Source organism: Grampus griseus, assembly GCF_964374135.1.
Source record: "Grampus griseus genome assembly, chromosome: 4".
Taxonomy (NCBI): Eukaryota; Metazoa; Chordata; class Mammalia; order Artiodactyla; family Delphinidae; genus Grampus; species Grampus griseus.
The window spans coordinates 108004403-108029347 of NC_138997.1; the positions used below are offsets into that span (position 1 = coordinate 108004403).

The 24945-nt window shown below is 45.2% G+C and overlaps 1 protein-coding gene across 3 annotated transcripts in view; it reads left to right on the forward strand.

Annotated features, from left to right (window-relative positions):
* The window catches only part of EVC (EvC ciliary complex subunit 1), an 86270-nt gene that overhangs the window by 11712 nt on the left and 49613 nt on the right, over nucleotides 1–24945 (forward strand). For all 3 annotated transcript variants that reach the window (XM_082653542.1, XM_082653543.1, XM_082653544.1), the window contains exons 3-8: nucleotides 3169–3252; nucleotides 5337–5569; nucleotides 7026–7110; nucleotides 17542–17640; nucleotides 20400–20537; nucleotides 23217–23375. In XM_082653542.1, coding sequence (XP_082509668.1) covers nucleotides 3169–3252; nucleotides 5337–5569; nucleotides 7026–7110; nucleotides 17542–17640; nucleotides 20400–20537; nucleotides 23217–23375 — 798 coding nt within the window. The remainder of the gene's footprint in view (nucleotides 1–3168; nucleotides 3253–5336; nucleotides 5570–7025; nucleotides 7111–17541; nucleotides 17641–20399; nucleotides 20538–23216; nucleotides 23376–24945) is intronic.

Consider the following 24945-nt stretch of genomic DNA (forward strand, 5'->3'; position numbering starts at 1 on the left):
CGCAAAGAGCACCTTTTGTCAGAGAGTGAAATGGCTTTTCTTTTCCTACAATTATGTTTTAGCTAATTTTCAGAATAATCGCACTGCTTCAGTTGAAGAAGTTTTACATTGTAAATTTGCACTACAGCCAATTTTCTGAATAATTGTGTTGCTGTGGTTGGGGAGATGATCAGACTTTGGAGGACTTCTGAACTTAATAAGAAGAGCCGTGAAAAACTGAAAACAGCCAGGCTCCCGGTTCCCAGGTTCTGCTTCTGTCCATCTCAGGTGGACCCCTGTGTCTATATTCTTTGCTTCCTATATTATGTTTTTCCCCTGAAATGCAATGTTTGTTTGGTGTCTCCTCTTTAGAAGATGCACTCCTGGAAGGCAGAGACCAAGCCTTCCTCTCATTTTCTACCCCTTTCATTCTGTCCTTTCTTTTCACCTTTGTTTGGAAGGAGTTTAAAAAGGCGCAGTGCGGGCTTCCCTGGTGGCGCAGTGGTTGAGGGTCCGCCTGCCGATGCAGGGGACACGGGTTCGTGCCCCGGTCCGGGAAGATCCCACATGCCTCGGAGTGGCTGGGCCCGTGAGCCATGGCCGCTGAGCCTGCGCGTCCAGAGCCTGTGCTCCGCAACGGGAGAGGCCACAACAGTGAGAGGCCCGTGTATCGCAAAAAAAAAAAAAAAAAAAAAAAAATGCACAGTGCTCTTTCTGCTGTGCATCGTTCCTTGAAAAAGTGTGTTTCCACTGGACCATCAGCCAGGGCCGGCTTCATAGGTGGACATGCCCTATGGTCACACAGACCCCGTGCCCAGTCACCACGCCCCCTTCTCCTCCTGCCCCCCGCCAGTTTCTGGACTCTGCTGTCTTGAAATTCTTAATCATTTTGACTAAGACCCACCCACCCTGCCGCTGTTTTCATTTTGCACGGGGCCCCACAGATTATGTCACCCGTTCTGAAGTCAGTCTTTTTGGTCTTACTGCCACGCTTTGCTGTTGTACCAGTCCCCCAGCTAAGAGAGTGGGACTGGCTGCTGGGAGCTGGGGACGGACCTTGCTCTGCTCCCTCGGATCCAAGGAAAGCCAGGAAGGGTTTTAGCATCAACCTCCCCAAGCTGACTGTCGTGTGATAAGGAAATGAGCAAACACGCGTCAAATGCCAGCACATAGTAGGCCCTCAATACATGGATGGGGAGCCAGGGAAGAGGCTGTTGCTGCCCCTTGGGGTAAATATAATGGTGGCTTGGGCCAGGGCTGTGGATTTGAGAGACGTTTAGGAGGTGACGTTGGTGGGATTTGTGGTCGATTGGATGTGGCAGATATGGGAGCGACAAGTATCTCAGGATCCAACTTGTGTCCCTGGGGCGTGGTGAAGCATGGCTTTTCCTCTTGTTCTCATTTATGTCATGTCGAAGGAGATGGATGGTGTCAGCTGAAGAGGAGGGACTCTGGAGCCAGGGAATTTGATTCAAATCCTGATTCTGACATTTAATAGCTGTGTCACCTTGGGCGCACAGCTCAACCTCTCTGTGTCATCTTCCCCATCTGGGAAATGGAAGGATCCTTGGAAGTTTAATGATGGATAGATGGACATATGAATGGTCCTTAAGTTTAAGGACCACATGTTGGTGGTCTTTCCCCATTCTTGTCATCTAAATCTGTTTTTGCGAGTCCAAAGAGAGAGATAGACATGACAAGAACTGGGGCCCTTGCCCCAGAGCTTCCCCCCTGCCCTGCTCAGAAGGGCACACGGCGACACCCTCTCGGGAGATGTATACGGGCCACGTCACGGGCTCTGTCAGGTGCTGTTTCAACGTCACACAACGTGAGGAAGCCATAAATTCTTCTGCTTTCCTCGTGATAGGATATGTAATTCCAAGGAGAACTCAGCAATCAGAAATCAGTCATTTGTTATGGAATTCTTTTTTTTAAGATTTAGTTGCAAAGCATTGGAATCGATGTGGATGCAGTTTTCACCTGCCAGCCAGTTCAGAATTGCTGAGTAGAGATTCCTCCCAGCCTGGAGTGCCGGGTTCCTGAACTGCTGCCCGCTCAACTTCATTCACCCGCTGGTTGTGGCCAAGCATTTATTCAGCACCGACCGTGCAAAGTGCAGGGGCGACCCTGACAGGAGAGCGATATGGAAAGGATGTGGGGCCTTTCTATACCGTGTGGAGCAGGCACGAGTCAGTCCATCCAGCTGCGGGTGGGGAGATGATCCCTGCGCAGTGTTTGTTGGTGGCTCTTTACACCGTGACTTATAGCTGTCCATCGCCTCACTTCTGCTGTGTTCCAGCAGCTCTGCTGGGAGCTTTATCCACACCGTCCTTGGGGGCAGATGCGCTACCTGCTTACTGTCTGGGAACACTGAGGCTCAGAAAAGTGAAAAGACCTGTCCAACCACTATTTTTTTTTTTTTGTGGTACGCGGGCCTCTCACCGTTGTGGCCTCTCCCGTTGTGGAGCACAGGCTCCAGATGCGCAGGCTCAGCGGCCATGGCTCACGGGCCCAGCCGCTCCGCGGCATGTGGGATCTTCCCGGACCGGGGCACGAACCCGTGTCCCCTGCCTCGGCAGGCGGACTCTCAACCACTGCGCCACCAGGGAAGCCCCAACCACTGCTTTTCATTTAAGGGTCTAATCAAAAGCCTTGCATGCATATTGCCACACGTAAGTGCTTATACACCTGGCAATGCTAAAAATATATCGTTCCTTATTCCACCAAAAAGTGGTTCACAAGTTTTAGGAAACCTTTTGGTGTTGTCAAGTTATTTAAATCCTTACTTCTTCCAAAGCTGACCGCTTGGAATTAAATGAAGAATGTGCTCTTTAACTTTGGTCCGTTCGCCCACCCACCCATCTGTACATCTACCCCTCCCACACCCATCCCTACACCCATCTATCCATCCATCCACCTGCCCATTCATCTGTCCATCTGTCCATCCATTCATATGTCTATCCATCCATTCATCCATCCATCCATCCATCCATCCTTCCATCCATCCATCCATCCAACCTTCCATCCCTCCATCCATCCCTCTAGCAAGTGAGCACTAAATGTGCTTATTATGGGCCCTTCCCGAGGCCACTGTTACACATGGGATGTGGCATTTTGGAAACTCTTGGTGGTTTGTCCTTCATTTTACTGAAAGCCCCCATGCCATTTGTTTTTTTTTTCCCTTCCCAGGAATGTGAGCCATCTTTCAATGGCAATATCACAGCGTTTGCACTGAAGGCAAAAGTCGTCTATCCCATCAATCAGAAGTTCCGGGTGAGAGTCCTGAGCTCCGTCTTAGAAATGCAATTAACCAGTAATGTGCTAGAGATTGGGGTAGGAGAAGGGGGATTAAATGTGCAATTTGGGGTCCTTTTTGAGGATTTTATGGCAAGTCATTTTAATAGAGATGATTTTGTGGCTGTGTAATGGAGCATAACTTTAGGGTTAGTCCATTTCATGACAGTGTTGTCAGGGACAGGGTATGCCCGTGGTATATATAGCAAGGTATCCACAGGGACACCAGGTGACAGCACAGTAGGGCAGCATCCGCCCTGACCTTTTAACACTAGTACAAATACTAACAAGTTACTGACATTAATCCTTACAGACCCTGGGACTAGTGCCAGCAGCTGATGCTGAACATTTACTGCGGGGCTGGCACAGTGCTAAGCATTTGTCGTACATTACACGTTTCAGTATTCCTTGCAACATCCCTAGAAGGTAAATAATATTGTTCTCTCCACTTTATGCATGAGGAAACTGAGGCCAGGAGAGGTTAATGGTCTGCTCAAGGTCATACTGCAGGAAGTGGCAGGGCAAGAGTCGTACCCTCAGGTCTTACACCTGGAGCCAGGAGTTCACACCTGTGGCTGGGAGTTTTGCAGAGAGCAGCATATTCCTTGATGTTTCAAGGAGGCCTCGGCCTATGGGATGCTCCACGAAAAAAATAGTTCCCTGGTCAAGTAAGTTGAGGAAAGTGCTGCCTGCTCTCCTGGAGATAAAGAGGACAGACTCAAACCCAGCTCCTATCTCAGCCGTTTACTCTTGGCCATTTCCTGACTTCTCAGGACCTCAGTTTCTTCATCAATAAAATGGGGGTAAATGGCCCTCCTGCCTCACCCAGTTGTCTTGAGGATGAGATAGGGAATTAGGCATAGGGCTTAGAACAGTGTGTGATGTCTGCGCACTCAGCACGTGTTTCGTTTTTTAAATTATTATTTGCTTTTGAGGACAGCCAGAGCCTATCGAAAGCTCTGAGAATTCCTGTACCAAAGAAATGATTCTACCTTGTTCACGCAGACTTTCCCAAACTAATTTTTCTGTGGGACCCTCACAGTGAGCAGTAACTGGTTATAGTTCATGGGACTGCTCCCCGGAACACACATTGGGAACCACTTCCTTCACCATCTGGTGGGTGCGGGAAGGTGCAGAACTCCCAGACCGGGGGCATTCATTCGTCATCAGCACCCGTGCCAGGCAGGCTCTGTGGTGGGCACTGGTGATTATCCAGTGGTCAGGAGAGCACTGTCCTCACCCTGGAGGCCCTCCCAGCCTGGCGGACATTGCAGGATGGCGTATGATAGCAGGCAGGACAGAAATGACCAGGGTCCTGTGGAACCTGGTGTGGGCCAGGCCCGGGGATCAGGGTAGGAAGATTCAGGGGTCTGTGTCTGGAGGGACGGATGCTTCAGCCCAGCAGACAGTGAGTTAGGGGTGTTTCAGGCAGGGGGACAAGAGTCTGGAAAGGCTCAGAAGCATGAAATGATAGTGAGGGTTGGAGCTGGCCACCAGCTCAGTGCTACCTGGGCATGCACCTCTGGGGGCAGCAGGAGACGAAGCTCGACATAGGGATGGCTGACATTTGCTGAGCTCTCTGGCTGTGCCAGGCACTAGGCTATGACCTCATGTGGTCATGGCAGTGCAAGGGGCTTGAGTTCCTCATTAAGGGGCTTTGAGTCTATCCGAGGGCAGGTCAGTGGACAGAGCGGGCAGGGGTCTGGGTCAGCAGCCAGAGAGGTGGGGCAGGGCAGGCGGGCTGCTGGGGAGGTCAGAGCTGGCGGCCGAGGGTGGGTACAGGTGGGCCATCGGGGAACAGACCCAGGCTAATAGCTGGAGGGGAGGAGCCTGGTGCAGAGGGGCTGGGCTTTGGGGACAAGTGATGTGACAAGAGCTGTGACGAAGGCCCCTAGGGCCGTGGCCGTGCCCCTGGGGCAGAAGCTCCACGGTGTCCGCTCATACCCTCCCTGCCTGTCCCGGCTTGGCCTTCCTGGGAGCCACCGCGTGTGTCACTCGCGGAATTACGGAAACGCTCATGATGGTTCATGTGGATTGAGAGTACGCTTTCTCTCCTGCCCCAGCCTCTGGCCGACGGTTCCTCCAACCCATCTCTGCATGAAACCTTAAAGCAGGCAGTCTTGCCGAACCAGCCCGTGGAGGCATCGCCTTCCAGCAGCCTGGGGAGCCTGAGCCAGGCTGAGAAGGACGACTGCAGCTCCTCGTCCAGCGTCCACTCGGCCGCCAGTGACGACAGGTTCCTTGGTCGCACCTTCCTGGGGGCGAGCAGCTTCCCCGAGGCACTGACCTGCGAGAGGTGAGGAGGGGGTGGGATGGAGGATGCAGACTGATAGGCTGTATCATGCTCAGTGGAGGAAGTGGAGGCCCAGAGAGGTTAAGGACTCAGCCATGGACACACAGTGACCCAGTGTCAGAGCTGGAGCTGAATGTGTGCTGTTGGCCAGCACGGGGGTCAGGGAGCCAGGCCTGAGTCCTGGGGAGAGACAGAGGGGACCTTTAATCACTGACCTGCCCCGTGCACTGTATAGCAGCAGCTAGCACTGGTTAAATGTCTTCTGTGTACAAAATATTAAGCACTTTGCAGGGATTAATTCTCTTTTGAGCACGAGGAGAAGGTCTGTCTTATTCACAGCTGTGCACGACCACCCAGTGGGAGCCTGGGACAGGCACAGTGATGAGCAAGTATTAATCAGTCAATGAATTAATTCCTCTTAACAGCCCTATGTTGTTAAGGTTGTATAGTAGATGCTAATATGCATCTACTAATATGAAAATGAGATGCCCTCATTTTCAAAGAATAAAATGAGACGCAGAGAGGCAGAGTGACTTGCCCAAGGTCACGCAGCAGGTGAGTGTTGGAGCCTGGTGTGACCCCACCACCTTATCTTGCAGCCCATGCTCTAAATCGCCAAACTGTCCAGCCCAGAGTAAGGCTTAGCACCCAGTAGGTGCTCAAAAAGCTAGTCAGCAGGTTTGCACGTCAGTCCTCAGGCCTCTCTCAGATCTGAATTTCCGTGAGTCCAAGGAGCCCTGGGTGATTTGAACCAGGCATGGCCTGGCTCAGGGCTGTGCAAAGAGTGGGCTCAGAACCCTGAGCTTGGTGTTGACTCTGAAGGTGGACCCGGGAAGGAGGGACTTCGTTTAATTGCAGCCTTCTTGGCTCCCCTGCCTGGCTGGGAAGGGGTGTTTCTTCCCATTTGGACGAAGAGGACTTGAACAGTTCAGGTGGGAGTGTAGTCATTTAAAATGCATTTGCCTATGTCGGAGAAAAGGTCAAAGCCCTTTATCTTCACACTGTCAGTTATCTGCCCCCGTGACCACGTGACCACTACTTGATTTCTCTGACCCTTGATTTCCTGAGTCAGTTTCCTCATCTGTAAATGGCTGTGAGAACGTGTACATGATGGCAGAAAGGAAGGATGACACGTGACACTAGACATGAAAATGCCTGGGGGGGCCTGGGGGGGGGCGTGCTCTTTTTCATCTCTCACCTTCCGTCTCTTCCTGTGTCCTGTCTTTGATGTCTCGGGCAGCCGTTTCCTTCTAGTCACAGGTGGCTTTCAGATGGCTACTTGGATTGCTCCTTGTGCGCCTGGGGTGGCTGTGAGCAATCTCTGCATGCCGCAGAATTTAAAATCTGGAGTCAGGATGCACCGTGGCTTATCCTGCCGGGATGTACTGATAACTCGGTAACCTTACCCCCCACATCAAATACTCTGAAAGTCTCTTCTGTTTCTCTTTGGACTTTGCAGCGTGGACCTCGACTTGTGTATCTACAACCTTCACTTGAAAGACCTGCTGCATCTGGACACGGCGCTGAGGCAGGAGAAGCACATGGTAGGTAGAGGACTCGGGACCCGGGAGACAGGCTCTCCGTGTGCATGGAGTCCCGGAGACCCTTGGGAAACGGGTGTCGGTGACAGCGGAGCCGCCACAGGGGAAGGCAGAGCAGGGTTAGGCATCTGACCGCAAAATGGAAAAGCAATTCGTGCCTGCAGACGGGAAGCAGGATTTACCTTACCCAGCGCCACTGGGGTTAAAAGCAGAAAGCTGGGTACCTACTCTCTGCGCACAGCTCCTGATGGAGACCAAAGAGCACAGGATTTTTAGCGGAATGATAATAGGGATCATAAGGTTTATGAGTGCTCACTATGTACTAGGTCCTGGGGGTGTTACACAGGTGGTTATTTTAAAGCTCACACAACCTGGCGAGGTGGGTGCCATCCTTATGTCCACTTTACAGATGGGGAAACTGAGGCACAGAGTGGAGACTGGCCCTAAGTCATAAAGTTCTAAGTTGGGGCTGAGATGGGAAGTTGAGTACCTTCTTATGGGTGTGCATTCTCTGAGCGAAGGAAGGAGAAATCAGAGCCACGGAGGAAACAAGGTTGGTCTCTGCCAGATGCACGTGGATCCACACTGGATCCAGGTCACAGAAAATCAGAGGGATGCGTTCCACTGTAGCTGCAGAGCCTCCATGGGTTAGCCAGGCAGCAAGGCCACTGGGGTTTAAAAAAGAAAAAGAATTATTTCGGGCTTCCCTGGTGGCGCAGTGGTTAAGAATCCGCCTGCCAATGCAGGAGACACGGGTTCGATCCCTGCACCAGGAAGATCCCACATGCTGCGGAGCAACTAAGCCCGTGCACCACAACTACTGAGCCTGCTCTCTAGAGCCCGTGAGCCACAACTGCTGAGCCTGCGTGCCACAACTACTGAAGTCTGTGCACCTAGAGCCCATGCTCTGCAACAAGGGAAGCCATCGCAGTGAGAAACCTGCGCACCGCAACGAAGAGTAGCCCCCGCTCGCCGCAACTAGAGAAAGCCCGCACGCAGCAACGAAGAGCCAACACAGCCAAAGATAAATAATGAAAATGAAAAAAATTTAAAAAAAGAATTATTTCTCCATGAGACACATCCTCTGAATGACTGAATGAGGGAGGAGACCTACAGAGAGAAGGGAGGAGAGAGAAGGCCTGTTGGGAAGAGAAAGGGAGGGGTAGATGGAGAGAGTGACAGACAGACAAAGATATGCCCGCAGGTGCTTCATTGTAAACAGGAGAAATAAAAGAATATTAAGTTGAGGATGCAACAGAAAGAAATTTTGCTCTGTGTGAGCAGAACGGGCCTCGTAAACAGGTGCCAGTATTTGAAACCATAAATCATCCTAGGATTCCAGAAATCGAGCCTGTTCCTACAGCCCCACAGACCCCTGTGCAGAGGCTCATGGACATGAAGCACGAGCCCACCTGCAGCTGCAGGCTGCTTTCACTTAGCCACACCTGGTTCTGCATGGAGGCAGGTGGCCCTGGCGATTTTCTCAAAGGCTGGAGGGTGATTGTTTCTGTGCTCAGAGCCCCATCCAGCTGGTGAGTGACGTGGTCCTGGCCCCTCGCCCCTGGAGCAGCCAGCAAATGCCCACACGGAAGCAGCCTACTGTCATGAAGAGAGCATTCACTGTCACTCATCTGTGGGCAGCCTCCCCGCCCTTCTGGACACAATACTGGGGACAGCCCCTGCCTTTATGGAGCCCACTGTCCAGGAGACAGATGGCAGTCAATGGACTGCACAAAATGCACAGAGGCAAAAAGTATGACAAAGCGAATGATGGAGTACCATGAGGGCCTGTAAGAGAGGACCTGAGGGCGTGTAGGCTTCAGGGAGGTGGTCAGGCTTCCCTGGAGGGAGATACTTAAGCTGGAACCTGGGAAAGTTCCAGGAGCACCAGATTAGGAATTAGAAACTTGGGTTCTAATCCACCCTTTGACACTTAAGAGCTGTGTGACTTTTTGTAAGTCACTTCCCCTCTCTGGGCCACTTTAGGAAAGGTGTGAAAATAATATACTTCCAGCTTTTACTCCATGGAATTACTAGACGTGAAGTCCCACTTTGAAAGTTCTCTGTAGGCAAAGTTCTGGGCTCTGTTGGGCTGTGTGATCTGCGTCATCAGACCATCATTTATGAAACACTGAAACTCTGCTAGGCTAAACACTTTAAATGTCTGATCTCATTGAAACCTCAGTGCTGTTCCACTCATGAGGAACCTGAGTCTCAGAGAGGTCTAGTCAGTTGCCCACGATCACACAGCTGGTAAACTGCAGAGTCAGAACCCAAATGAGGTTTGTCTGAGCCCAAGGTCTGTGTATCCTCAGAGCCCAGAACAGTGCCCTACACATAGCAGGTTCTCAATGGAAATGTGTCTGGTTGACACCGTCGCCACCCTGGGAGAGCTGCTTTCTAAGCATGGCCTTCCATTCACTGCAGGGCATGTCTTCATTGTGTGTAAGACCTACAGAAACATGGGGAACAGGAGGGAACCATGTTACACAAAGACTTCAAATTTCATCTCTCTGGTAGAGATCCACTATCACAGGTCAGGATTCAGAAGTGACTCAGACCAGATGTGACCACCATGCAGCCAAGAAGCTTAGAGCTCTCTGGTGGCCCTTGAGGAGGAAGACACTGGTGCTGGGCTTGTCTAGGAAGTGGAGTTGTAACCTTTAAAAGCAGAATGGCAGAAAAGAAAATAGATCAGGGGATGTGGGAGGGGGGTGGCTAATATCAGAGGAGCACTAGGACTAGCGGATTTCTCCTGGTGCTGGAAAATTCTCTATCTTGATTGTGGCAATACATGGGGAAAAATTGCATAGATCCACACGCACACATATACGCACAAATGAGTGCATGTAAAAATGGGTGAAAACTGAGTAAGGTCTGTAGTTAACTGTATTGGACCTATGTCCATTTTCAGGTTTGATATTGTACCACAGTGATGTAAGATGTCACCCCTGGGGACAAAGCACACAGAACTCTGTACAGTTTTTCATCTTCCTCTAAGTCCATAATTATTCCAAATTAAAAAGTGTTTACAATTCAAAGGAATGGGACAAGACCTGTAAACGTTACTGATTCAGTTTGGGGTCAAAAAGAAAATAGGTTTGAGATTAACATCTTGAGAAAAGAATGTTACTGTACATAGCCTCAGACTTCAGTGGTTGGAAAGTCAAGACAATTTTTGTCTTTTTAGAGCTTATTAGCATTGGCAAGCATAATGAAGGTTGGTGAAGAGTTCTGGGTCTGTCCCTCATGGATGTCCCTTGTGACATGAGGCCAGTTGTCCAGATTTCTCAACTGAGAGTTCCTCATCTGTAAAATGGGGAATACTGTACCAACCTCCTGCTGTGATGATCATTTGAGATAATATATATATTAGCCTGGCACAGAAGAGTGTTTAACAAACCTTAAAACAAGGATCATAAACTATGGCCCTTGGGCCAATCTGGCCATACCTATTCTTTTACACATCACCTATGGCTGCCTTCATGCTGTAACAGCAGAGTTCAGTAGTTGCAAAAGAGATAGTATGGCCTGCAAGCCCCAAAATATTTACTTTGTGGACATTTGGAGAAAAGCATTTGCTCACCCATGCATTTAAAAATGTCTTACCACGGGGGCAGTCCAAGATGGCTGCGTAGGAAGATCCTGTTCTCACCTCCTCCCATGGACACACTGAATCTCTAGCTACGTATGAAATAGATCCCTCTGAAAAAGACCTAAAAACTGGTGAACAGCTCCTTCATGACTAACACTCTTGGTATACCCTCAACAAGTGGGACCCATCAAGAATAAATTAGGCTGCTGCGGAGCAACTAAGCCCGTGAGCCACAACTACTGAAGCCCACACGCCTAGAGCCCATGCTCCACAACAAGAGAAGCCACCACAATGAGAAGCCCACTCACCGCAACGAAGAGTAGCCCCTGCTCACTGCAACTAGAGAAAGCCCGCGTGCAGCAGCGAAGACCCAACACAGCCAAAAATAAATTAATTAATTTTAAAAAAAGAAAAGAATGAAAAAGAATATATTAGGCTGCTTAGATAATCACAAAGGTTTGAGAGACAACCATGAGCTAGGGCAAGGTTGAAAGATAAAGTTCATCTTTTACAAGTCCACTTCTTCAAGACTGGGAGAGGTAGCTGTTTTGCCTAATACATAGAAACCAACACAGTCAATCAAAATGAGGAAACAGAGCAATATGTTCAAACAAAAGAACAAGATAAAATGTCAGGAAAAAAGCCTTAATGAAAAGGAGATAAGTAACTTACCTGATTAAAGAGTTCAAATAATGGTCATAAGATGCTCATCAAACTCGAGAGAAGAATGGATGAACAGAGTGAGAACTTCAGCAAAGAGATAGAAAATATAAGTACCAAACAGAAGTCACAGAGGCAAAGTATACAATAACTGAACTGAAAAATACACTAGGGGGTTTAACAGTAGACTAGGTGAAGCAGAAGAAAAAATCAGTGATCTAGAAGACAGGGCACCCAAGCAGAACAGCAAAAGGAAAACAGAATTTTAAAAAGTGAAGATAGCTTAAGGGATCTATGGGACAATATCACATGAAATAATGTTCGCAATACCAGGGGTCCCAGAAGGAGAAGAGAGAGAGGGGCAGGAAACATATTTAAAGAAATAATGGCTGAAAACTTTCCTAACCAGGGGAAGGAAACAGACATCCAGATCCAGAAAGCCCAGAGAGTTCCAAAAAAGATGAACCCAAAAAGATCCACACCAAGATACGTTAAGATTTAAAAGTCAAAAGTTAAAGAGAGAATCTTAAAGCAACAAGATTAAAAAACAACTTGTTAACTACAAGGGAACCCCCAAAAGACTCTAAGCAGATTTTTCAGCAGAAACTTTGCAGGCCAGAAGGAGTGCCACGATAGGTTTAAAATGCTGAGAGGAAAAAACTTCCAATCAAGAAAACTCTGCCCAGCAAGGTTATTGTTTAGAATTGGAGAGATAAAGGGTTTTCCAGACAAGCCAAAGCTAAAGGAGATCATCGCCACTAAAGCAACCTTACAAGAATTGTTAAAGGGACTTCTTTAACCTGAGAAGAAAGAGCATTAATTAGTAACAAGAAAGCATACAAAAGTAAAAATCTTACTAGTAAAGGTAATTATATAGTAAAGGTAGTTAATTAATCACTTATAAAGTTGGTATGAAGATTGAAAGACAAAAGTAGTAAAACTATAACTATAATAATCACAGAAACACAAAATAAAAAGATGTAAAATGTGACATCAAGAAGCATAATATGTGTATGCCAGGAGCAGAGGGTGGGTGGGAAATGTAGAGTTTTAGATTGCACTCAAACTTAATTTGCTATCAACTTAAAATATACTGTTAAATATATAAATATTATATGAGCATCATGGTACCCACAAAGCAAACACCTATATTAGATACACAAAAGATAGTAAGAAAAGAATCTAACCAAAGAAAGTCATCAAACCACAAGGGAAGAGAGCAAGAGTAAAAGAAAGGAACAGAAAGTAACAACAAAACAGCCAGAAAATAATTAACAAAATGGCAATAAGTACATACCTATCAATAATTACTTTAAATGTAGAAGTACTAAATTCTTTAATCAAAAGACATAGAGTGACTGAATGGATTAAAAAAACAAGACCCAGCTATATACTGCCTACAAGAGACTCATTAAAGATATGTGTACACTAGTACACACATGGACTGAAGGTGAAGACATGGAAAAAGTTGTTCCATGCAAATTAAAAGCAAAAGAAAGCTGGTATAGCTATACTTACATGAGAAAAAAGTAGACTTTAAAATAAAGATGGTAATAAAAGAAAAAGAGGGGGATTATATAATGATAAAGGGGTCAGTGCAACAAGAAGATATAACATTTGTAAATATTTATGCATCCAGTATAGGGGCAACTAAACATCTGAAGCAGATATTAACAGATCTAAAGGGAGAAACTGATAACAATACAATTATAGCAGGGGGCTTTAATATCCCATTTACATCAATGCATTGATCATCCAGACAGAAATTCAGTGAGGAAACATCAACCTTACAGTACACATTAGACCACATAGTCTTAATATATATAAACAGAATATTTCATCCAAAAGCAGCAGAATTCACACTCTTCTCAAGGGCACATGGAACGTTCTCCAAAATAGATGATATGTTAAATCACAAAACAAGTCCCAATAAATTTAAGATCAAAATCACATCAAGCAACTTTTCTAACCACAATGGTATGAAACTAGATATCAATTACAGGCATACCTTGGAGATATTGTGGGTTCAGTTCCAGATGACTGCAATAAAGCAAATATCACAATAAAGTGAGTTACATGAATTTTTGGTTTCCCAGTGCATATGAAAGTTATGTTTACTCTATACTGTAGTCTATTAAGTGTGCAATGGCATTATGTCTATGAGAACAATGTACATACCTTAGTTAAAAAATACTTTGTTGTTTAAAAATGCTAACCGTTATCTGAGCCTACAGCAAACTGTAATCCTTTTGCTGGTGAAGGGTTTGAAATATTGCAAGAATTACCAAAATGTTACACAGAAACACAAAGTGAGAAAATGCTGTTGGAAAAATGATGCCGATAGACTTGCTCAACACATGGTTGCTACAAACCTTCAATTTATAAGAAATGAAATATCTGCAAAGTGCAATAAAGCACAGTTCAATAAAACGAGGGATACCTGTACAGGAAGAAAACTGGAAAAATCACAAATATGTGAATATTAAACAATGTGCTACTGAACAGCCAATGGGTCAATGAATAAATCAAAGGAGAAATCACAAAATGCCTTGAGACAAATAAAAGTGGAAATATAATTTACCAAAATCTATGGGATGCAGCAAAAGCAGTTTCTAGAGGGAAGTTCATAGTCATACAGGCCTACCTCAAAAAAAACAAGGAAAATCTCAGAAAAACAATCCAATTTTACACCTAAAGGAACTAGAAAAAGAAGAAAAAACCAAGCCCAAAGTTAGTAGAAGAAAGGAAAATAAAGATCAGAGCAGAAATAAATGAAATAGACTTAAAAAAAGCATAGAAAAGGTCAATGAAACAATGCCTGGTTCTTTGAAAAGATAAACAGAACTGACAAACTTTTAACTAGCTTCACGAAGAAAAGAAGAGAATGAGCTCAAATAAATAAAATCTGAAATGAAAGAGCAGTTACAACTGATACCACAGAAATACAAAGGATCATAAAAGACTACTATGAACAATTATGTGCCAACGATTGGACAACCAAGAAGAAATGGATAAATTCCTACAAACAGGGACTCTTCCAAGATGGAATCATGAAAAGAAAAAATCTGAATAAACTGATTACTAGTAAGAGGATTGAATCAGTATGCAAAAACTTCCCGACAGACAAAAGTACAGGACCAGATGGCTTCACTGGTAAATTCTACCAAACACTTAAAGAAGATTTAATACCTATCCTTCTCAAACTCTTACAAAAAATTGAAGAGTAGGGAATGCTTCCAAACTCATTTCACTAGGCCAGCATTTTCCTGATACCAAAACCAGACAAGGATGCCAGAAAAAAAAAGAAGAAAATTACAGGCGAATATCTCAGATAAACATAGATGCAAAAATCCTCAACAAAATATTAGCAAACCAAATTCAGCAATAGATTAAAATGATCATATACCATAATTAAGTGGGATTTATTCCAGGAATGCAAGAATGGTCAACATGCACAAATCAGTCGACATGATATACCACATTAACAAAATGAAGGATAGAAATCATACCGTCTCAAAACAGAAAAAGCATTTAACAAAATTCAACATGCATTTATGATAAAAACTCAACAAAGTAGGTATAGAGAGAATGTACCTCAACATAATAAAAGTCCATATATGACAAACCTGCAACTAACATCATACTCAACAGTGAAAAGCTGAAAGCTTTTCCTCTAAGATCAAGAACAATACAAGGATGCCCACTCTTGCCACCTTTATTCAACATAATATTGGAATTACTATCCCGAGCAGTTAGGCAAGGAAAAGAAATAAAAGGCATCCAAAATGGAAAGGAAGAAGTAAAGCTGTCAGTGTTTTCAGAAGACATGATTTTATACATAGAAAAGACTGGACAAAAACTGTTAGAACTGATAAATTCAGTCAAGTTACAGGGTACAATGTACCAAAATCTGTTGTGTTTCTATACACTAAAAACAAACTATCAGAAAGAGAAATTGGGAAAACAATTCCATTTACAATTCAATCAAAAAGAATAAAAGACCTAGGAATAAATTTAGCTGAGGAGGTGAAAAACTTGTACACTGAAAACTTGACATTGATGAAAGAAATCAAAGAAGCCACAAATAAATGGAAAGGTATTCCATGCTCATGGGTTGAAAGAATTAGTATTGTTAAAATGTCTGTCTTACCCAAAGTAATCTACAGATTCAATACAATCCCTATCAAAATCTGAATGGCATGTTTCAAATAGAACAAACAATCCTAAAATTTGTATGAACCCACAAGACCCCAAATAGCCAAAGCAGTCTTGAGAAAGAACAAAGCTGGTTATGTCAATTATTCTTCAAAAAAAAAAAAGCGCCTTACTACACAAATATGTCTAACTGACCTTTGACAGAGGTGCAAATGGAGTTCAGTGGAGGAATGATAAGCTTTTCATTAAATCATGCAGTTGGACATCCATAAGCAAAACAAAATGAACCTCAAGCTAAACCTCATACCTTGTACAAAAATTAACTCAAAATGGATCATGTACTTAAATGTAGAATATAAAACTATGAGTCTTTTAGAAAAAAAAAAAAAGGGGGAAAATCTTTGGGATCTAAGGAAAGAGTTCTTAGATTAACACCAAAAGTGTGACCCACAAAATGGAAAACAAATTGAAACTCATCAAAATAAAAAACTTCTGCTCTGCAAAAAATCGTGTTAAGAAGATGAAAAGACTGAGGCAATATTTTGCAAGCCACATTCTAAGAAAGGATTAGTACCTAGAATATATGAGGAACTCTCAAACCTCAATCCTAGAGTCTGTCATACAGAGTGAAGTTAAGTCAGAAAGAGAAAAGCAAATACCATGTGCTAACACATATATATGGAATCTAAAAGAAAAAAAAAAAACTGTCCTGAAGAACCTAGGGGCAGGACAGGAATAAAGATGCAGACGTAGAGAATGGACTTGAGGACATGGGGAGGGGGAAGGGTAAACTGGGATGAAATGAGAGAGTGCTACGGACTTACATATACTACCAAATGTAAAATAGATAGCTAGCGGGAAGCAGCCGCGTAGCACAGGGAGATCAGCTGGGTGCTTTGTGACCACCTAGAGGGGTGGGATAGGGAGGGTGGGAGGGAGACTGAAGAGGGAGGAGATATGGGGAAATATGTATATGTGTAGCTGATTCACTTTGTTATAAAGCGGAAACTAACACACCATTGTAAAGCAATTATACTCCAATAAAGATGTTAAAAAATAATAATAATAATAGAAAAAGAAAAAGAAATAAGTAAACAATCCGATTAGAAAATGGGCAAAAGACATGAACAGATTATTTCACCGAAAAGAATATACGGCTGGCAAGGAAACACACACAAAAGCACATGAAAAGATGTTCAACATCATTAAGCCATTAGGGAAATGCAAATTAAAACCACATGAGATATGACTACACACCTATCAGAATGACAAAAATAAAAATAACAACGCCACCAAATGCTTGTGGGCTTGTAATGAAACTGGATCACTCATACATTGCTGGTGGGAATATAAAATGCCACTCTGGAAGACAGGTGATTTCTCATAAAACGAAATATACAATTACCAGGAGACCCAGCAGTTGCAGTCTTGGACATTCATCTCAGAAACACATATGTTCAGTCAAAAACCTGTATGTGAATGTCCATAGCAGCTTTATTTGTAATAGCCCCAAACTGGAAATACTCAGATGTCCAGCAATAGGTGAATGATTAAACCAATTGTGGACACAGCACCCTTGGACTTGCCAGGGTGTCCCTGCCTATGGAGGACCCTTCTTGGGTTTAGAGGACATGTCCATCCATTGAGACAGGGGGTTGGAGTAGTTGACTTTACACATCCCATTTCTGCACAGCCATCTCTCTGATTCTTTCCACAAAGAAGCAACCCCCCTTCGCCTCGTCTGTTTTCTTGACTCATGGAAATGGGGAAAGTGGGGGCTTCCCACAGAGTGGGCTCCTCATAAATATATGCAGAAGAAATGAAGCATTTTTCTTTAGAGGCTTCATGAAAATGCAGTCCATTACAGGCCATTGTCATGACTTTTAATCTGAGGTCTTTTCCTAGAGCAAAAAGTGTGTGGGCAGTTGGGGGAGAGAGAAAGAAGCAGGTAGGAGAAAAAGGAGGGAAGAGAAATACCATTGTTGAAACCTTTCTCTTTGTTATGTTTCCCTTTTTGGCAATAGATGTTTATTCAGATTTTTAAAATGTGCCTCCTTGACCTTCTTCCTAAAAAGAAGACTGACGATGAATTATACCAGAAGATTCTCTCAAAACAAGAAAATGTAAGTCTTCAACCTATATTTCAAAATAACTTAAAAATAGTTTATTATGATATATAAAACACATTAAAGTATTTTTTATGTATAAAAATAGTTTATTACAATATATACTTTTCAACAAATATGGTGTATAAAAGTATAGCTATAAACATAAAACTAACAGTGCGTATTATTAAAATGTGGAAAAATATTAGAAGTAGAAAAAAAAGAATGTTGGTCATACCCACTACTCAAAGAGAATCACTATTGATTCTATTTTCTGTACAAATGTGGGGTATTTTAAAATATATAATTTGCTTATTGGTTATAACTCTTCCTACTACTTTGCATTCTTCTCATTTCAGTCTTTTATACAAGCTTTATATTGTTTTATGTGCAGCAAAATGAGTCAGGGCTACCCTGGAGTCAGAGTGGTGGAGATTGATATCCTGGTTCTGTCTTTCACAAACACTCAGAATCCTAGGTTGTTCCTTTGTGCAATGGGATTCTAATTCCCATCCTGTGGGATTACAGAAAGAAGAAAATTTGTATGAAGCACCTAGCAAAGTAACAACCAGACCCTGATTATATGATCGCTGCCATCATTCCCATTCCCACCAACACCACCACAATCATCTTCATCATCATCATCAATATCATTGTCATTATTATTGTTTTATTACCAACACAGTCACCACCACCACTATCATTATCATCATCATCGCCATCGCCACCACCATCTTTATTATTTTCATCATTGTCGTAATCATTCTTATTATGACCATCACCACTGTTATCATTACTTCATCATCATTCTCATCATCCTCATCATCCTCATTACCACCACCATCACCATCCTCCTCATTACCACCACCACTACCAACATTTCATCATCGCCACCATCATTGTTGCCATCATTCTTACTTCTCCCATTGCCACCATCATCCTCATCTGCATCGTTATTCTCATCTTCCTTACCGTGACCATCACCACCTCCACCATCATCCTCATCATCCTCACTTCTGCCATCACGACTTTCATCTTCATTGTCATATCGTTGTCATAATCCTCATTCCTTCCATCACCACCATTATCTTCATCATAGTCATCATTACCATCCTTATCACTGCAACCATGAGATTTGGGGGACTGGGAGGAGGGAGTGTTTCTTCCTCACTCTTCTGGATTCCAAGGGGGAGGATTCATCACTCCCTCCCAGGGAGAAGGCAGTACGTCTTCATTTTTGTTAACATCATTGTCATCATCCTCAGTACCACCACTACTGTGATCGTCCTCATCAGGCGATGCACAGAGTGCTTTACACACATTATTTAATCTTCACAACAGCCCTGTGAGTGACCATCATTCTTTTTGTTTATAGCTGAGGAAGTTGAGGCTCAACGAGTTTAAATGACTCTCCAATGACAAAAAGAATGATAATGGTGGTGATACTTGTAATTGTACTAGTAATGAATGTCATATGGAAAGAATAAGAGCTTTGGTATCTGCAGGCCTGGGATCAAGTCCCACCTCTACCGCTTCCAGAGCATCTTAATTATGTCAGTGGCTACTGTTCAGTGGAGGTAGTCTGGCCAAGGGCTTTAAATCCATACTTTCCTATAATATTGACAACAGCCTCAGAACTTCTAGATGAGGATGAGAAGTGCCCAGAAATAGCAGCTGCTTTGGAGAGAAGCAGCATAGTGCGTGCAGTTAGAAGAGTGGGGCTCTGGAGTCAGTGAGCCTAAGGGGCCTAGCCTAGCACACCACTTCCTACTGGGAGACTTTGGACGAAATATCTCAACTTCTCATAGATTCCTCATCTGGAAAAGAACCCTCATTTCTCTCTTGTAGAGACGCTGTGAGAATTAGAAGTCACATGTGGCTTCTGCTTGGATAATCAATAATGGATTTGGACCCACACCAGTGTTGATTACATGTCAGTGAACATAGGTCTAGAGAAAACAGAACAGCCCAGAAAACAGGACAGAACAGAAAACAAACCCTCCACACTCCAGGTTGGGGTCTGAAGGACTCCATACATAGGGTTCCCCTTTTCCTTCTAAGTTCTGAGTTAATTAAGAGAAAGCGTTGGGGAGACAGAGAAATGTCAGCTTCATCACTGAAAGGGGCCAGCTTGGAAGACATAGCTTAGGTGCACAGCGATCATGGCTTGCTTCCTAACACTGAATCCCAGGATTAGCTAAATTGCTTACTGGCAAAGCTGGGCCACCTCAGGCCTCCCCACACAGAAAATGGACCTTTGCTGCCCAGCTCACTCTGGGCTGAGGCCGCACCAGAGCAGTGGCCTCCCCTGAATGGTCCATCCCAAAGAGGAAGAGGTTGGGCAAGCTAGGGGCTGTGCTCACTTCCTGCTTTGGAACCGCCAGTCAAATACATATCACTTCCTCCCTGGGGTGTACTAAGTAATCCTTCCCCATGGAAACCAGAGGAGTGGGGAGGAGACATTCCATCCCACACCCCAGATGTCATGACATGTTCCCGGACTTCACAAAGATAGGAAGATACTATTTCATTGTTTTTAAAATATGGCCTATTTTGGGGGGATGAGGGAAAAACTATAGAAGAAAATACGTAATCCATTATTCCCGAGGCCCTTTGATGATTTTTATCATCAATCCTTCAGTAGGACAACACCGAAAGCATTTAATTATGGTTAAGAAATATTTTATGATAATGGGGCGAAAATAAAAGCATTTCTTCTCTAGAATTTAAGATACATTAGGTTTTTTCTGTATTTACCTTTTTCTTTTTTTCTCCAGGATTTGGAGGAATTAGAAAAGAGACTTCAGGTCAGACTGTCAAACACGGAGATGTTGGGTGCTGGTGACTCTGAATACATCACCCTGGCAGATGTAGAAAAGAAAGAGAGAGAATATTCTGAGCATCTAATAGCTAATGTATGTGGTGGATTTTCTTTCCCATATAAAAAGCGTGGTTTCTGGGACAGTTCGTTTGGCGAGATTAAAGAGATGGTACCTAGAAGCATGTTTAATACTGGAATTCCCTGTTGCGTTCTGCTCTGGAGCCAGGGATCCAGTTTCTGAAGTTAGTGATAGAGAAGGTATAATTAAGGGGCCAAGATTTACTGAGGGAGTCTTTTTTTCCTCTTAATGAATTCTCCTTGTTTAAATTTTACATCGATCTTTTTATCATTCAAAGCAAAGATCACTCTAACCCTGTGTGTCCTTACCGCCCTGTGGCTTAGAGCAGATGCCAGCTGCTAACTTCTCAAACTCCAGGCATCACTCCTAAAAGCATGTTTTAAATTCTAGAGAGGATGACTTCCCTCAAACTCTCTTTTTTGCTTTGAGGTTCTACTACCTGCTGTTCACATATTACAAATTAAACAAATATTTTCTTGGCACGCAGGTGTTGTGTTGGACTCTGGGAATTCAAAATGAACTTAGACCTGGCCCCGCCAGGGAGATGCCCAGACCTGTCTGGTGGGGGGGACTGACAGGTAAACGGATGAGGACTTTGTGGGTTACAAGTGCCATGATAGATAGAAGTATGGGAAGACTGAGGTACAGTGGGGAGAACGATTCATTTTACCCCAGGGTTGTGAAGGTCTTTGTAGAAGAAAGGGTCATCGAGAAGCTTTTGGAGAGAAGTGTGGATGGATGCTGTCCAGTGGGTGGGCAAAGAAGGGAGCCAGGGCTAGGAAGCAGGCTGAGCAGGATAAAGCCAGAGGTCTTCCCTGAGGGTTTTCGTCTCATGCCAAGGAGATGGGAGTCACTGAAGCAGCAGAGGGTGGCTTGGCCGTGTTTTAGAAGGACTGCCCAGGCTGCTGTGTGGAGGGTTGTTAGGGACTTTGGGGCTAATCCAGTAGGAATTTCAGGAAGGCAATTGCAGTAGGGATGGAGAGGTAAGAAAAAGTGGGAGAGCTGATAGGGTGGTGTCTAAGGAGGTGGTGGGAAGAGGAGGGTATAGAGGATCCGGTCTACAGAAATAAGGATCCCAGAAGGAGAACAAGTTGGGAGGGAAGATGGTGAGTGTGGCTTGACATCCTGAGTTGGAGATGCCTGGAGGTGGAGAGTCCCCACTAAGCTCAGGTAGGATCTCACGGAGAGCGAGGATATTCTCGGGCTGAGATGGCTAAGGGAGGGCACTCAGCCCGGATTCTGGTGGTGCATGGACTCCCGGAAGCCGTGGAATATCTTGTCCGTGTCTGCACATTTCAGGCAGAGGATTGATCATTCTCATAAGAGTCTCTGAAGTATTGGTGTCCTTCACTAACTGAGATGCTTCTGGTCCAGGGGTGTGTGTGGAAGGGGTAAAGAAAGGAGCCTCATGCCAGATCTTGGATCTTGGCAGCACTGAAGGAGCCGGAATCAAGGAGAATCAAGACAAGAAGCAGAGTATGGACCTTTAAGAAGCAGGAGAAAGTCAGGTCATGGATGCCAGGGGCATCCCGAGTTTTTCAGAAGAGCGGAGTGGGCATCCTCGTTCTCTGCGATGGGAAGAGAAGAGGCGAAGCTGCTTGGATGTAGAGCTCTGGTTCCGGGTGTGCAGGAATTCACAGATGATAGTCCACATTCTCTGATAGTTGGAAAGGAAGTCGTCTGATGGGGCGAGAGGGGGCGAGAGCAGGGTGTGAATGTGAGGGAGGAGGTGGCCAGGGAAGATAAAGGGTTTGCTGAGCTGCCGCGAGGCCCTCGAGACAGGACAGCAAACTTACGAAGAGGTGCTGGTTCGCGCAGGTGTGGGTTTTCTCCTGACCCTGCCCAGCAAGCAACATCCTTCTCAGCATCTGAGAGGTGGAACCAAGATGGAGAAAATCACAGCTGTGGGACTTGAAGGGACCTGCATCAAATATGCCTCTGCTTCTTGTTGCCTCTGTGACCCTTGACGAGTGACCTAACTTCCTGAGCCTGTTCCCTGTACCTCCGATACATATTTTATCTAGAAATAAAATGCGTGAAGGACGGAGCCTGGCTTGTAACCTGCGTGCCCTAAAGGAAAGTTGCTATGACTATGGGCATCGTTGTTCTTAGGGTCTGGAAGGCTGCAGCGACAAAAATTTAGCCCCCAACATTCTAAAGCACTTGGCGATTCCCTACTCTGCTCCTGATAAGATGGTGGAGAAAGGAAAAAGATTTGAAGGCAAAATGTTTTTATGGTCGTCGTCATCTCTGTCATATTGTTCTTTTATACTTTTAGGACAATAATCAATAATTATATGGCCATTCGTGCTTTTATTTCCAGGATGCGTTTAATCCCCTTTAAAGATCTGGAAGCTTCCAGGAGCGCATTGTGGAATTTCATGCACCCGCCCCGCTCCCTACCCCACTGCCGGGCAGTCTTTCAGCTGTTTGAGAGATTCATGGTGCTTGCCTTTCTTATCAGCAGCCCGTTGGTGTTTGCTGAAAAACCACCTCCAAACTGACTGGCACCTACAAAGAGAATGGAGAATGTGATCGTTGCCAAGATAACTTTCTCCAACTTGTAGAATTGTTTCTAATCTCAGTTTGTGATAAGGGGTGAATAGTAATGCCCAAGCCTGAGCCGGACAGCTTTAAAGCTTTCTTAAATAAGTTTTCTCCCCCCACCTCTTGCATCTCATTCTCATTTCACAGATGGAAGCTTTCTGGAAACAGATGGAAAACATCCAGCACTTTCTGGTGGACCAATTTAAGTGTTCCAGCTCCAAAGCCCGACAGCTCATGATGACTCTGACAGAAAGAATGATTGCAGCTGAAGGGCTATTGCGTGATTCTCAGGATTTGCAGGCTCTGGTAACGCTGGAGGGGGCAGGGAGGGAACGTGATATTCAAACTAGAGACGTGGAATCCGGAAGCTTGGAGCACCGTAGGGGTCATTAAGTTCAAAACCTGCAGATTGTAGAAAGGGATATAGAGGCCAGAGAAAAGCAGTGTGTCCATCCATCCCTCCATCTATCCATCAGTCATTTATCTGTCCGTCCATCCATCTAACCGTTCCTTTAGTGGAGAGACTGGCCCGCCCCACGTCACTACAGCATAGGGCACTGGTGGTTCTCAATCCTGGCTGCACGTTGAAGTTATCTGAGGAGGTTTAAATAGTACTGATGCTTGGGTCAAAGATGGGTCCCCACCCCAAAGATTCTTAGCCTGGATTTTTTTTTTTTTTTGCGGTACGTGGGCCTCTCACTGTTGTGGCCTCTCCCGTTGCGGAGCACAGGCTCCGGACGTGCAGGCCCAGCGGCCATGGCTCACTGGCCCAGCCGCTCCACGGCATGTGGGATCTTCCCGGACCGGGGCACGAACCCTTGTCTCCTGCATCGGCAGGCGGACTCTCAACCACTGTGCCACCAGGGAAGCCCAGTCTGGATTTTTTAAGGTTCCAGGTGACCACAGTGAGTAGTCATAGTTGACGCTCACTGGTGTGGACGGAGCTTTGGTTAGCTCTCCTGGACGGCCCCATGTACCACCTAGGGGGCTTAAAATAATGCCCATGTCACGGGCCTCTTGCACAGAGATCCAATCTGATTGGTCTGAAGTGGAGGACCTGGCATTGCTGTTTTTAAAACTCCCCAAACAATTCTGATGTATAGCTGGGAATGCAAACCACTGGCGCAGAGGAATCCACAAATCCAAATCTGACTTTGAATCTAAGCTTAGCCACTTGAAGCTGTGTGATCTCGAAGAGGTTACTTAACCCCTCTGAGCTTCAGCTACTGTACTTAAAAAAGGTGGTCCCAGGAGTTGCTGCAGGCAGGGCCCGGGGAAATGCTCGGTCACTGCTGGGTTTTGTTGTGGAGGTTTCGGTCTAGCCCTGCTGTGTGCAAAGGCCAGGGCACCTACCCACCCATTTCCCCGTCCTCTGACCTTGAGAACTCATGAATTACATTTCAGACCTGTGCACCTGCCCAGGGCACTCCTGACTCAGAAACCTGCAGCAGCCGCCCTGCCCTCAGCTCAGAGACTCAGCTCCTCAGACTCCGCACAAACTGCTCTGCTTCTCAAAGTGTGGTCCGCAGACCGGTAGCATCAGCGTCACCTGAGAGCTGGTTAGAAATGCAGAATCTCGTCCCCCCTCCCGAATCAGGATCTGCATTTTTAACAAATTCCCAGGTGCACACAGCTGTTTGAGAACTTTCTTTGCTTTTGCTTGTCACGTACACGTATAGTTTCCTTTCCCTCCTCCGCACTGCTGAAAGACACACAGATATTTCATCCCCGAAGAGCAGAGGAGCCAGCTAAGCGACTCACCTAGGACTCCCGTGTTGCCTAATGATATCGCTCAGCCTGTGCCCCAGGCTTCCTGGTTTGCCGTCCAAACCCTTTGAATTGGATTTTGATTTGATAATGCTGCCGATATGAATGC